This window comes from Quercus robur, chromosome 3, assembly GCF_932294415.1.
Source record: "Quercus robur chromosome 3, dhQueRobu3.1, whole genome shotgun sequence".
Classification (NCBI taxonomy): domain Eukaryota; kingdom Viridiplantae; phylum Streptophyta; class Magnoliopsida; order Fagales; family Fagaceae; genus Quercus; species Quercus robur.
This window is the reverse complement of record NC_065536.1, coordinates 15,497,227-15,511,786: the sequence shown is the minus strand read 5'-3', so window position 1 is coordinate 15,511,786 and position 14,560 is coordinate 15,497,227. Positions and strand designations below refer to the sequence as shown.

General features: G+C 32.7%; 2 protein-coding genes across 29 annotated transcripts in view; one reads left to right on the top strand and one right to left on the bottom strand.

Moving 5' to 3' along the window:
- The window catches only part of LOC126717241 (thioredoxin reductase 2-like), a 28,951-nt gene that overhangs the window by 4,557 nt on the left and 9,834 nt on the right, over positions 1 to 14,560 (bottom strand). The window lies entirely within an intron of this gene.
- Positions 1 to 14,560, top strand: part of LOC126717238 (uncharacterized) — a 102,332-nt gene that overhangs the window by 84,274 nt on the left and 3,498 nt on the right. For 17 of the 25 annotated variants that reach the window (XM_050418746.1, XM_050418745.1, XM_050418726.1 and 14 more), the window contains 2 exons: positions 10,454 to 10,978; positions 11,933 to 12,670. The exons of 3 other annotated variants lie outside the window; for them this stretch is intronic. In XM_050418746.1, coding sequence (XP_050274703.1) covers positions 10,454 to 10,978; positions 11,933 to 12,670 — 1,263 coding nt within the window. The remainder of the gene's footprint in view (positions 1 to 10,453; positions 10,979 to 11,932; positions 12,671 to 14,560) is intronic. 5 more of the 25 variants (XM_050418742.1, XM_050418747.1, XM_050418737.1 and 2 more) reach the window with 3 other exon arrangements.

Below are 14,560 nucleotides of genomic sequence, written 5' to 3'. Positions count from 1 at the left end.
AAGTATTCCCAAATAGAATGTCTTGTTATATGGAGAGGTCTTTTCTAACAACTCCTCCTTTAATTTTGTCCATTTTCCATAGTCTTAGGGTCTATTTGAATATTATTTATTGTTAAAAATTAAAAACCGAAAACACTATAGCAAAATAATTTTTAAATTTGTGAATAGTGTCGTGAGACCCAGTTTTAAATTTATTTTTGTTGAAAAAAGTACTTGTGGGTCCCGTAAACAGTGCACAAGACCCACTAAAAAAACACACCAGCTGGGATAAAACGCAAACGTAGATGTTTTCACAGACGTGAACGCAATCCAAATACTCATTTAACATAATGAATACTATAACAATGGAATGTGAGAATCTAAGGATTTGCATCTATGATAAGAGATTGTGGGTTAATGGGATGAGAATTAGGTAATAGAACCCTAGGGAAGGTGTTTTTCCATATAAGGACATTCATTCATCCATCATTTGGTTGATCTATTATATTTTGACAAATGAGAGTTGGAATATATGGGAGGGAGAGTAAAGAGAAGGAAACGAAATTTTAATGAAAATAATTGGAATTTGTAAATACAAATTTTATTAACCATGATGGTTCATAAAATCATTTATGTGTATTAAACCACATAATTCATTAAATCATTTAAACAAAATACATGACTTTTAAAAAAACCACATGACTAAAAGTAAAGGTGAAGTGGGTTTCAAATAACTCAATTGGTAAAGTTTTTTTGTCTAAAGGGTAATCATCATGAGATGAATGCGATAGATTGAAATGCTATCATATTGATCACACACACACACACACCAAAAAAAAAAAAAAAAAAAGGAAAGTTAAAATAATCTTTTAGGTTGCCAAATAGTGGGTTTGAGGAGTTTTTCTCATATTTGGTTAAAATCTTTGTTCGATTTGTAAGAAATAAAGTTTGTCAAATATTTTTGGGAGTATTACAAAGCTTATTATTAGTATTAGAAGCGTTTCAGATGGTATTATATTTAGTAATACATGAGATGAAATATATATATATATATATATACACACAAACACACACATATCACTAATTGAACATTTTAAGCAATGTTTTAATTTTTAAGCCAAAAATTAAAAATTTTCAAGAAATATTTTAATTTTTGAAGCAAAATTTAATTCTTAAAAAGTTGCAATTATTTGTAGATAGTAGAATACATTAGTTTTTTTTTTTTTTTTTTTTTTTTTTTTAATTCAATAGTTGAGGGCAGGGGGATTTGAACCCTATGTGTTTAGATGTTTTTGTTGAAAACATTATGAGATATCAATTGAACTACAAAAACAATGACAAACAAACATTAGTTATTCATAGACATAACTAAGATAGAATAGTAGTATTTTGAAGAGCCTATTTGGTAAAGTGAAAACAATTTTGTGTTTTCAGTTTTTGTTTTGTAGGTGTTTTGGAAAAATTGTTCCCAAAATGCGTTTTATCACCTTAAAACCATGGTTTTAAAACCCAAACTGGGGCAAAACCAAATTTGCCTTTGGTTCTTGGTTTTTCTAGTTTTGATTGGTTTTTTATCGGTTTTCACCGGTTTTAGGCATTTTTTTTTTCAGACAAAACTAGTTCTTGTTCAACTAGTAGAACTAGTCGATTTGGTCCGGTTTTTAAAACCTTGCTTAAAACACAAATCCATTAATTTGGCATTATTTTCTCACCCCAGTTTTTCACCCATCTTCCTCTTCTTCCCATTCAATTCTCATTTTCTCTTCCAATAAAAAAATTACCACCACTCACTAATAGTCCAACACTATGCCTATCACTGATGATGTCAATGTTGCAACCCCCAAATCCAACCGTCAGACGAAAACCAACCTACCCAACAAACCCAAAACTAAACACAACTGCTCAAACAAACCCAAGAAACTCGTCGCTATTGAAAATCCAAACGAACCTAACAACTTATTGTCGCCTATCACTGCAAAAATGATTCACTCCTAACTCAATGTCATTAATGAGAGAGAGAGGACAAAAACAATGGTGGCATGGCTCCAAAATTGCAACAACAAACGGCGAACTTGTTTTGTGGTTTTGGGTTGCGCCTAGGCACAAGGTCCACAACCTAATGAGTTATGAGAGAGAGTTTAGTTAAAGAGGAAAAAAAAAACATTAATGATTTAATAATAATAATAATAACAACGACAAAATATTTCTAAATTGCTATCAACTTGTTTCCAAAAATGCCACCTAAAAAAAAACAAGCTATGAAAAAAAACTCTCAAAAAACTGTTTTATTACTTTTGTATGGTAAATACTGAGAACAGTTGTAGGAAAATTGGAAAAAAATACAAATCAAAACAGGTGGGTCCCACAGTTTAAAATTTTTTTATTAAAAAAAAAACAAAAAACTGTGGTTCTCTCTTGGACTCTGATTTTGGGCTTATTATTAATTGGGCCAGACAGAGTCACTGAAACACCATTTTCATACTTTACAAAAAGAAGAGCAAATCTAGAGAGAGAGAGAGTTAGAGAGAGAATGGGGAGAGAGGTGTCAGAGAGCTGCGTGGATAGTCTACTAACCGAAATGGTCTCCTCTTACTGCGATCGCTTCTACGCCAATAAGCCTGACCTCGCCGCTCGTCGGATCGAAGCCATTGGCTTTCAGGTCGGCCTCCAGCTCTCCGAACGGTACACCTCCCCACACCTTATCCCTACCCTCTTTCTTTTTTTTTTTTTTTTTTTTTTTTTTTTTAATAATTTCTGTCATTGCATAAATGTTAGTAATTGGGCTTTAGATCTGAAAGAGTTTATTTGTAAAATTGTTTTATTTTTGAAAGAAATGTTTTATTTAGCTGTTTGGTTACTAAGAAAGTTCAGGGAAAGTAAAGGTTACTAGTATGATTTAGATTCTTGGATGTTTTTTGTTTGGGTTTGAGAAAGTGTTTAGGATCTACTCTACTTAGTCTTATGGAATTAATATTTTAGTTCTAGTTTAATTTTTTGTTAATTAAAAGTTTGCTAAAAACTTTTTTAGTTTTCCTTAGTTGATGTACTAATTATTTAGGATTTAGGACAATGGGAATGAAACAGGGGAAAAAAAAGAAAAGAAAACCCAAATGGGAAATTTGATTAAATTGCTTATACATAATGAGCATGCCGCAAACACATTTTGTGTTGTGTAACCCTTTCTACCCCGATATCTTGGTGCATTCTCATTAGACACTTTAACACGAACATGTGTTTCATCAAGTGCCCCAATACAATCCTGAGATTAATATTATCTCTCAAAAACATTTACCTTAAAATATATTTGTACTAAACTACTATCAAATATAAATTATATGCATGATATATTTACCATAAAATATGGGTTGAACCTACTACTTTGTAGTATTTCAAGTGGCACTTGGGTTCCATCAGGTTGTCGAAGGAATTAATCCTCTAACATAATTATTGATCTTAACACGTTATGAAAATGGCGACTAATGGTCTCACTGGAATGACAAAAAAAGGACATTGTACGCGTCGTCTGATTATGTGCTAGCATGTGAAGAAACTTGCCAACTTGCTCTTCAATCGTGGCACGCTGTGTGTCTTGAATATCACTGTCTCTCTGCAAAATGTCACACAAACCTTGAAAAGCTTGTGAACCCATGCGTATTACATCATAGCATTTTTCACTATTCCTAAGTCGAGACATTAGTTCATCACAAACTTTTTGTCTTTCTATGGTTGATTGTGTAGGAATGTGGGGAACACGACTTCTTTTTAGTCGTTGCCTTTGATGGAGAATGTAACACAAATAACGGCATGCAGCATGAACCAAGGTTAGTTTCCGCATAAAGTTCGAAAAAATTATGGTCTTAAGTACCTCATCATTCAAATCCATCTAAGTAAAAAAATAGTTATGTTATCAGTCCAACTTAGAAAATAATGGGTACATGTTCTAAAAAAATAGTTACGTTATTAGCCTAACTAATTATGAGTTAGGATTTTAGTTCAAGGGGGGCAAGGTTATAAGATAAGATTGAAAACAAAATTAATCTAAAAAATATTAGTTTGCATCAATAAAAAAAAAAAACTATATAATAAAAAAATAAAGATAATTAATTCATATTAAATAAAAATTAATTGAAGACATTAATCAGTGTATTTATTTACAATTCAAGAAATTAATCAATGTACTCAAAATAAACTATGAGATTAACTCTGTAAAAAATATAACAACATATTTGAAAAGTTGTATAATGACTCGTTGGGCCAATGGCTACGGACCTACTACTTTGAGCTGAAGTGGTGAGAAAATTTTAAACTTGGTTTGGTAGAAGATTTTAACATTCATCCCATTGCATGTTAACTTTGAACTGACATGTTGTGTGCTCTTTGATTACTGGCATTATGAGTGTTGGACATATATTAGCTTAAACTAAATTCATTAACCTGAGAGGAATATCATCTAACAAAAACCCTCTCTCTAATCCTAACCCTCGCCTAATGAAAATATGGCTGCCTTAAAAAACACTCTGTTTCTTGACCAAAAAACAGAGCATATCTCCTAACATGAAAGGCAAATAGCACTATTTGGATAGCCCCCAACGAGTGTAAAATTTGTAAACTAACTAAAACCTTTCCTCTCTTACTCACTAACATGTTATGCTTATATCTTTATCAACAACAATTATGATAAGAGTTATAGATTAGCATAAAGATTCAACATAAAAATTAAAACAAGATTTAATGTGAATCGGCCAGCTATAATCCTACATCCACTGACAATGCCAACAAAAATGCAATATCAATGACATGATTTATAAGCACTACCAATGCTTATAAACAAACCTTACACACTCAACTTTCATTCTCTCTTTTCTTTTTTGGTTTTGAATTTTTTTTTTTTTTAATGAATCAATCTCAATCCACAATCCCAAGACATCAATGTATACATTGGCATAACGTGTTTCTACGGGTTTTGATATATATATATATATATATATTTTAATGAATCAATCTCAATCCACAATCCCAAGACATTAATGACATTAATGAAAACTAGTTCCTCACACAAACCCACACCACATTCTTTAAATAACATTCTCCTAATGTAGAACTCTCCTTGTAAGAATACTGCTTTGAGCCAAAGCAATATAACCCATAGAAACAATGATACATTCCTCAAATTTGTTCATAAATTTGGAGAAGATTGTTCACGAAACAAAGATAGAAAATATATGACAAGACATGAAGTAGGAAGCAAACATAATAGAACCTATAGAAACATAAGAAAAAGAAAGACTTACTTGTGAGCAGTAACCAAAACTTGCAGCAGTCAAAGAATAACATGTAACTATGTTGATGAACAGCAGTAGCTTCAATGGTGTCTCATGAAACAACAATAGCTTCACTTTGTAGCAAATAGGCAATAACGTGTAGCTATGTTTTTTTTCTTACGGCTGATTGAGAAAAGAATGGTTGATATTAAAGGGTATTTAGCGGTTTTAACAAAAATTTCATAAAACCTAAACCCATTCCCTCCCATTCCTCCTAATTTTGAGGGGAACAAAAATTTGAGGTTTGGAGAGAAAATGGAGGAATGAGCATTCCCTCCTAATCATTCCATTCCCTCTCATTTAAACTCCCAAATAAGAGAAGAGAAGAATATTATAAAAATATTCATTTTTGTTCATTTCATTCCCTCCTCCCAAACGGACAAAGGTGTAATTTTCAATTTACCATATTTTTATTGTTACCATTTACCGACTCCTGTTTTCTAATTCTACGCTTTGAATATTCAAAACCAGGCATATCTGGATGGCTGGTGAAGCAATTAATTCAGGTGTGATTCGTGTGAAAGTCAAGATCTAAATTGTGATTGGTGTGGTCGATCTGTCATATTTGTTCCATTCTGGAGATACATATATATTGTCCTTTCACTTCCATGATACATTATTTGTACTTCTCGGTCATTTTGCCATCTTTACTCTAGTGCTGTACTCCAAGCTCCCTATCTTGCTTCTTTATCACTCTTATTGAAATAGAGGCTTGTGCTTCTGGCTTCCATTTTTGCTTTGCTAAGTTGATTTCATTTTCCAGTTTCATTCTAGTAGCCTCTTTGCTCCAGTCCATCAATATCCCAAGGAGAGGGAATTTCCTTATTGAGTTTGAAGCTACTTCCACGCACACCACCCAAAAAAAAAAAAAAGACAAAACAAAACAAAACAAAAGGGAGAAGGGGAGAGAAAGATATTGAAACGAGAATGGCCATTGTTAGTGTGGTTGTCGCTATAACTGTTGTGATTGCTACTATGGTTTCAGAAGAAATTGTCAAGTATATTGGCCAGCGGCTCATCGAGAACATGGTTAAACCAGTTGGACAGTTGCTCATTGAGAAACTGGTTACACCAATTGGACAGTGGCTAGGTTATTTGTTTCACTACAGCAACAACATTGAGAATATGAAGGAACAGGTAAAGAAGTTGAGGGACGTTAGAGAAAGGGTGCCACTGCCGCATTCGGTTGATGCTGCTACAAGAAACATTGAAGAAATTGAAACCGATGTTAACAAGTGGTTAGAAAATGCGGATTTGATTATGGGAAAGGCCAAGGAAGTTATTGAAGATGATGAAAAATCAAAGATGAGGTCTTCCTCTGCGATATGCCTGAACTTGAAGCAACGACATCAGCAAAGTAAGAAAGCAAAGAAGATAGTGCAAGACATCAATGAAGTCTTGAAAAATTGGAGATCTAATAAGGTTTTCCATATGGATTACATGAACTTTGGGTCAAGAATGGTAACTGTGAAGGGACTTACGGAGGCATTGGGAGATGCTAATTTCAACATGATTGGGGTGTGGGGGATGCCGGGTGTGGGAAAGACGACATTGGTTAGAGAAGTTGCTAATCAAGTCAAGGAAGAAAAGTTATTCGATGAGGTAGCTATAGCAACCGTGACGCAGAGCCCAAACCTAATAAAAATACAAGGAGAAATCGCTGACAAACTAGATCTAAAGCTTGATAAGGAAACTTCAAGCGGAAGAGCAGATCTTCTGAGGGTGAGGTTAACGAAAGACAACAATAAGAAGATACTTGTTATCCTAGATGATATATGGGAGAAACTTAATTTGGATGAAATAGGAATTCCTCGTACGGGTTGCAAAGTAGTGTTAACATCTAGGAATAGGGATGTATTATCTTTTGAGATGGGCACCCAAAAGGATTTTGGACTTGAAGTTTTACTCAAAGAAGAAGCATGGTGTTTATTTGAGAAATTTTTAGGTGATTCTCTCGTGGATTCAAATTTGCGATCTAAAGCAATTGAGGTATCCAAAGAGTGTGCAGGTCTACCTCTCGCACTCGTAACAGTTGCAAAGGCATTAAAAAACAAGCGTTTGTTTGAATGGGAAGATGCCCTACAAAAACTACGGAGGCCCGCCCCTCGAAACCAGAAAAGAATGCAGGAAGTTATATATTCTGTGATAAAGTTGAGTTACAATCACCTTGAAAGTCCAGAGCTCAAATCGTTCTTTTTGTTTTGTGCTCAAATTCAACGGTTTTCTTCCGTTTTTTATCAAGACGTGTTAAAAAAATGTTTTGGGCTGCGTTTATTTCATGGCATTAGTACATTGGAAGAAGCAAGAAATAGGACATATACTCTGGTTCGTAGCCTCAAAGACTCTGGCTTGTTGTTAGATGCTCCTGATACCATTGATTGTTTTTCTATGCATGATCTTACACGTGATGCCGCCCTCTTTGTTGCATATGAGACTCAAAATGTGTTGGTGATGAGGGACGAGGGTCTAGTAGAATGGCCAGATGGGGACGATATGAAAATGTGCACAACAATCTTTGTTTCTAATAGGAATATTTATGAACTTCCTGACAGGTTGGAATGTCCAGAACTAAAATGCTTAGATGTGTATGCCAAAGATCGAGAGGGTTCTTTTAAAATTTCAGACACATTTTTTAAAGGGATGAGAAAGCTAAAAGTTTTAGATTTGACTTATATGCGAATTTCATCACTTCCTTCCTCACTTAAGCTACTTACAAACTTGCGAACATTGTGTCTGGATCAATGTGTGTTGGGAGACATAGCTATGATTGGAGAGATGAAAAATTTAGAAATTCTTAGTCTTATTTACTCCGAATTTAAACAATTGCCAAGAGAAATTGGGCTTTTGACTCATTTACGGATGTTGGATTTGAGCAATTGTGAGAAACTTGAAGTGATTCCAGCCAACGTCCTATCAAGCTTGATACTTTTGGAAGAGTTATATGTCGGCAATAGCTTCACTCAGTGGGAGGTTGAAGGACTCAACAATGAAAGAGCTAGCCTTGCAGAGCTAAAGCATTTATCACGACTAAGCACTTTAGAAGTACACATTCCAGATGCCAACATGATGCCAAAAGATTTGTTATTTGAGAAGTTGAAAAGATTCAAAATATTTATAGGAGATGTTTGGGATTGGTCTGACAATCATGAAGACTCGAGAATACTAAAACTCAAGCTGAATGCACGCTTTCAATTGGAGAGTGGGATCAAAATGTTTTTTAATGGAATAGAAGATCTGTGTTTGGATGAGTTAAATGGTGTAAAGAGTATTGTATATGAATTGGATATGAAAGGCTTCCAACAACTAAAGCATCTCCATGTCCAAAACAATGCTGAGATTAAATATATCATCCACTCAAGGGGGTTGGTTATTGATGATGTTGTATTTCCTGCCTTAAAGATATTTTCTCTCAAAAACGTGATCAACTTGGAAGGAATATGTGATGCCCAACTTCCCTTGACATCCTTTCGTGACATAAGAATTATGAAAGTGGAACATTGTGAGAAACTGAAATTTGTCTTCTCGTCATCCATAGCTAAGGGTCTTTCACAACTTCAAGAATTGGAGATAAAAGAATGCAACATCATGCGAGCAATAGTTGTTAAAGAAGATGGTGAACTTGAAGATAGAGATGTGATATTGTTCCCTCAACTACGTCACTTGAAACTACAATGTCTTCCAAAGCTCATGAGCTTCTTAAGCACACAGAATTCTATCATAACTGATGTTGGAGAAATCATTCACGAGGGTGAGCTGGATTTTCAGGAGATCCCACGTACAGGCATGCAACCTCTTTTTAATGAAGAGGTAAGTCTATTTTGTTTATCCCCTGTTTTGATTTTGCATTTTTTGCGTTCGTAACTTAGGAGTCTTTGGCCTCTCTACTTTGTCTTGATGAACCCTGCATTCGTAAAGTTTAGTGCTTTGGAAACCTGATAGTACCATATGTGGGAATTGTGGTAAGCTATAAAGTTTGATGCAAAAAAGCTGGATCAATGTTTATCATGTCTTTCTAAAATTATTTTCTTATAAATTACACTACCTTGCGTTTTGATTTGCAAGCATCATATATTTTTCTTTAATCTTTAATTATGTTAATTTTTTCGTTTGTATTTTTCGCCTAGATAATTACTGTAACATGTTGGGACCATACTCAAACAATTGTTCACAAAACCATGACTCCGCCATGAAATCGTGGTAACCTAAAAGAATTAATTCACAAATTTTTTTATTTCTATAGATAATAATAATTATTATTGAAATATTTGCTAATTATCAAAAACAAATATGAATAAAATCTCATAATTAAGCTTCTATATGCATGCATCCTTATAAAAATTAAAAATTTGGCAATCGTGGTAGGCATAAAACTTAAATCCACAAGTGCTATTCAATGTATACCACGTCTGAACTCCACCTTGCATCTGATTTGCAAGCATATATATTCATGACTTATTTTGTAGATACTTAGTATTGTTTACAGGATTCGTCACATTTTCATTAGTCTTTGATATCTGTTCATGCATTTTTTTTTTTTCTTTTGATGACTCTTCCCTCTCATTGCTAGCCAAGTTGCCATGCCACTATGTTCAAATAAAAAATTTGGTGATTTCCTCAAATGAAATAATAATAATATACGTAACCTAACTTATGCACTGTTTAGATTTGTCAAAAATACTCTCACCATAAATAGGATTTCTGTGAGAGTATATGTAATTACAATGAGAGGCTTTTTTTTTTTTTGATAAGACAATGAGAGGCTCTATTCCTTTATATAGAAAACAGAGTGACCAAAAATGCTTGAGTGAATTAACTGTTGTTACAAAGGTTCTGTTCCGTCATAAGTGTAACTAATCTAGCTATTTGAGAGAATTAACTGCTTTCTAATTACTTTAACCAATTGAATTAGAAGACGTGTCTAAGCAAATACTAACAACCTGAGCTAAAAGAAAAAAAAAAATGATCTCGCGTGCTTTACTTGAGTTAAAACTCCCTTAAAAAAAAAAGTACTCCCAAGTCTTTACGACACCGTTTTGAGTCTGGACTTCATCATCATCTGAGGTCTGGGCCTTGTTGTATTAGGCAAATACGACACCGTTTTCTTCATTTCTTTTAACAAGTTTGCTGAAGTAGATAATTAATTGTTGTTGCAGGTTGTGTTCCCCAACTTGGAAACGTTGGAACTGTCCTCTATACACTATGAAGAGATTCTACTTCACAACCAACATCGGGCAAGCTCCTCTTTCAAATTAATAGATCTGAGATTTCAAAATTTGCGTAACTTGAAGGTGAAATGCTCTGGCAATTTAAAATACCTATTGTCTTCTTCTATAGCGACATTTATGGTTCAGCTCAAATATCTTGACATTGAGGACTGTAAGGTAATGGAAGAGGTGCTACTCACAGAAGACTTAGGAGAAGAAGAAATAATTCCAAAGGTGTTGTTCCCTCGACTGGAAAACCTGGTTCTAAAAGATCTTCCAGTCCTTAAAAGATTCTGCATAGGAACCGATCTAAGATTTCCATCCTTGAAGGAACTATGGATAGAAAAATGCCCTAAATTGGAGTCATTCATATTCAAACCTACTAGTTCAACCATGACAGTGAGCAAAGAACTTAAGGAAGTGAATTCAGAGGAGATCTCTCATACTGCCGTGCAACCTCTCTTTGATGAAAAGGTAATTCTATTTTTAAGTGGAAGTTACGGTTCAATCCTTTTAAATATAATAATTTCTTTATTGTTGTAGAGGTGGGATTGAACAGAGGATCAGCAGGTCAAATACCAATAAAATAACCAATAGGCTATGCTCCGTTGTTACGTCAGTCCTAGATTTAATATTTTATTTATTTACAATTTAGGTTATAGTTTTCCAAATTATTATATTACCCCCTCTCAATCTATTATTATTTGATAATTTTATTAGAGGTTCAAGAACTATATTTTTTTACATGTGAATATACAATTTTATTAATTTATGTTGAAAATGATTCTATTTTAGATAATTTTTTTTTATTTGAAAGATTACTAAACACAATTTTTTTCCACTTATTTATGCTTTATTATTTTCTATTAAAATTATAAAAATGGTGAAAATTCATTTGAAAGTTGTGAAATTTTTTTAGACATATTTGTAGTATAAATTTGTTAATGTTTGTTGTTTTAATACCTTTATTTGAATTTTATTTTTTTAAATTAATTATGACATCATCACGATTCGACCTCGGTTGAACCTCGGTCTGAACTTAAAAACCTTGAACATCTCCCTTTTACGGTTCATTATATAGTCCAGGTTTGAAAACCATGGGGGACATAACATTTCTCATAATTTAATGATCACTTGGTTGTGTACATTAAAAAAATGTAGCCGATAGTATTGATAATTAATGAAGTTATCAAACAACGATTTTAAATATATATATATATTCAAGTTTTTTATTTCTATTAAATTTTGTTTAATTTAAGTTTTTTAATAACCACCTAAAAAAATTTCCTAGAGCCACCACCAAAAACCATAAATACATTTTTCATCCAAACATAGAATTCATTGGTATCTTTATTTAATTTATATCTTGTCTTGCATTACGTGTATGATTGTTTCCTATATCAAGAACTCATGGTATGGGTCCTACAGGTTGCATTCCCCAATCTGGAGACATTGATAATCTCCTATATGCCTAACCTGAAAATTATATGGCATGACAAATTTGCCCCTGGCTCTTTTACAAAGCTTCAGTCCATGAAGGTTCTATTCTGTGAAAATCTTATGAAAATCTTCCAAGTTAATATGCTGTCTAGGTTCCAGAGCTTGGAGTCCCTTGTAGTAGAAGATTGTGGTTCGGTACAAGAAATATTTGAACTACAAGGGCAAGAAATTACAGAAACACGAGCAATAATAGTGACTCAGTTGAAAAAATTATTTATGCATCGTCTACCGAAGTTGAAGTGTGTATGGAATAAGGACCCCAAAGGAACGTTCTCCTTTCCAAATCTACAAAAAATAAGTGTTTGGGAATGTGAGAGTTTGAAAAGTTTGTTTCCAACCTCATTGGCTAGATGTCTCAAGCAACTGGAAGATCTTCAAATAGCTGAATGTGGGATTGAGGAAATTATTGAACAAGAAGAAGGTGCAAAAGAAGATGCCAGGTTCATGTTCCCTAAATTGACTCTCTTGATGCTTCGACAATTGCCAAAACTCAAGTGGTTTTACCGAGGGGTGCATACTTCAGAATGGCCGTTATTGAAAACCTTGGAGGTGTCTGGATCAAATGAAATTCAAATATTTGCTTCAAAAGAATTTAGAATCGAAGAACCAGATGAACAAAGTCAACTAGAGACATCCATTCAACAACCACTTTTCTTGGTTGAAGAGGTAAGTGACTAATGGTATAACATAAATTATAGATGATCCCTCTCAAAAAAGTAAAACCGGTCCCAAATTTGAAATTTATTATGCATTTAATTACCTTTTCTTTTTAATAATCTGATTAAATTTTATTATATATTTAGAAAAATGCTATATACACAACATTTTTACTACAAATCCTCAATGTTAGGTTGTTATTAGTAATTGAATGGGAGATCAATAGTTTAAGAGATGTGCTATGTTCAAAACATTTTTACAATATTTTCACAACAAATTATAGGTGGTACATTGAAATTAATTCTAATTTGAATTCATAACTTAAATTATAGGTGGTACAATTTAGATTATAGTTTTCCAAATTATTATATTATCCCTCTCAATCTATTATTATTTGGTAATTTTATTAGAGGTTCAAGAACTATGTTTTTTACATGTGAATATACAATTTATTAATTTACGTTGAAAATGATTTTATTTTAGGTAATTTGTTTTTATTTGAAAGATTACTAAACACAATTTTTTTTCCACTTGTTTATGCTTTATTATTTTCTATTAACCTTATAAAAATGGTGAACATTCATTTGAAAGTTGTGTAATTTTCTTAGACATATTTTTAGTATAAATTTGTTAATGTTTGTCGTGTTAATACCTTTATCTGTATTTTATTATTATTTAATTAATTATAACATCATCACGGTTCAACCTTGGTTGAACCTTGGTGCAAATTCTATGACGTCAGTACAAATTCTAAATGTTAGGTTGTTATTGTTTGTTATAGGTGGACAAAAAAATAATAATAATAATTTAAGTTGTATAGTGATGGTTACATAAATTTTTTTCAGGGTATTCCTTAAGAAGTATAAATTATACAATCTAATAAAAAAAGAAATTCATATATTGACAATAACAACAATAAAAAAACACGCAAATACATAAAGTTTACAATTGTCTTCTATGAGTTTTCATATTTCGAAATCAGTGCATGATAGTCTTATTATCAATGCTACAAATTACATCTCTTTCAATGTACACAACCAAACAATTATTCATCTACTAAATGTAGAACAAATTATGAAGCAAAATTTAATTTTATTAGCATAAAAAAAACTGAGGGTATTCCAAAAATATTTCTGAAGGGTAGACAAATAAAAAATTTTAAATTATTATATATTTAAAAAAAAATTCTGGTCTGGGTGGTCCCTGAACCTTATGGTGGTGTGGCCCCTGAAGTTGTAGATTCATATATTATTACTAATTGTAACTTATCACCTATGATTTGCTGTGGACATAGCACCTCTCATATTTTTGTGCTAAAAATGTGTATATACATTGCTTGTATTAATAAAATCTTATTGTAATAAAAGCTTATAGCAATGAAATTCTAACAGAGAGAATCTAACAGTGTTTAGTTAGATTGAAGAACAACAAACAATTGTAGAGAGAGAAGAAAAGGGAGAAAGAGAGAGAGATATCAAAGGGAAGTGTATTTGATCTTGCTTAATTACATTCTGGTGCTAGATACAGTATTTATACAAGTAAATCTCCCTAACTGAATAAAACAAAACCCCTGGAATTACGGATTAGATCCATGAAAGGTGGAGTTTGTTGAGTTGGTTGAACACAGCTTCCTAACTGAAAAGCCCGCAATACCAACTGATTCCTGAATCTTCAATAGGACACCATTTGAGCAATACCAATACAAAAGCTATTTACTTGAATGAAACGATGTGTCTGACTTTCTTTTGTCTGCAGACTTAATGAAAAGGGGTGTTTAGCTTTATCATCTTCAACATATTGCACAAATAGTATTATTAAAACATTAAAAATTAATTAATAAAAGTAAAATGCAACCCATATTTATAACCTAGCTATTTGGCAGGATCATAATGTGCTATT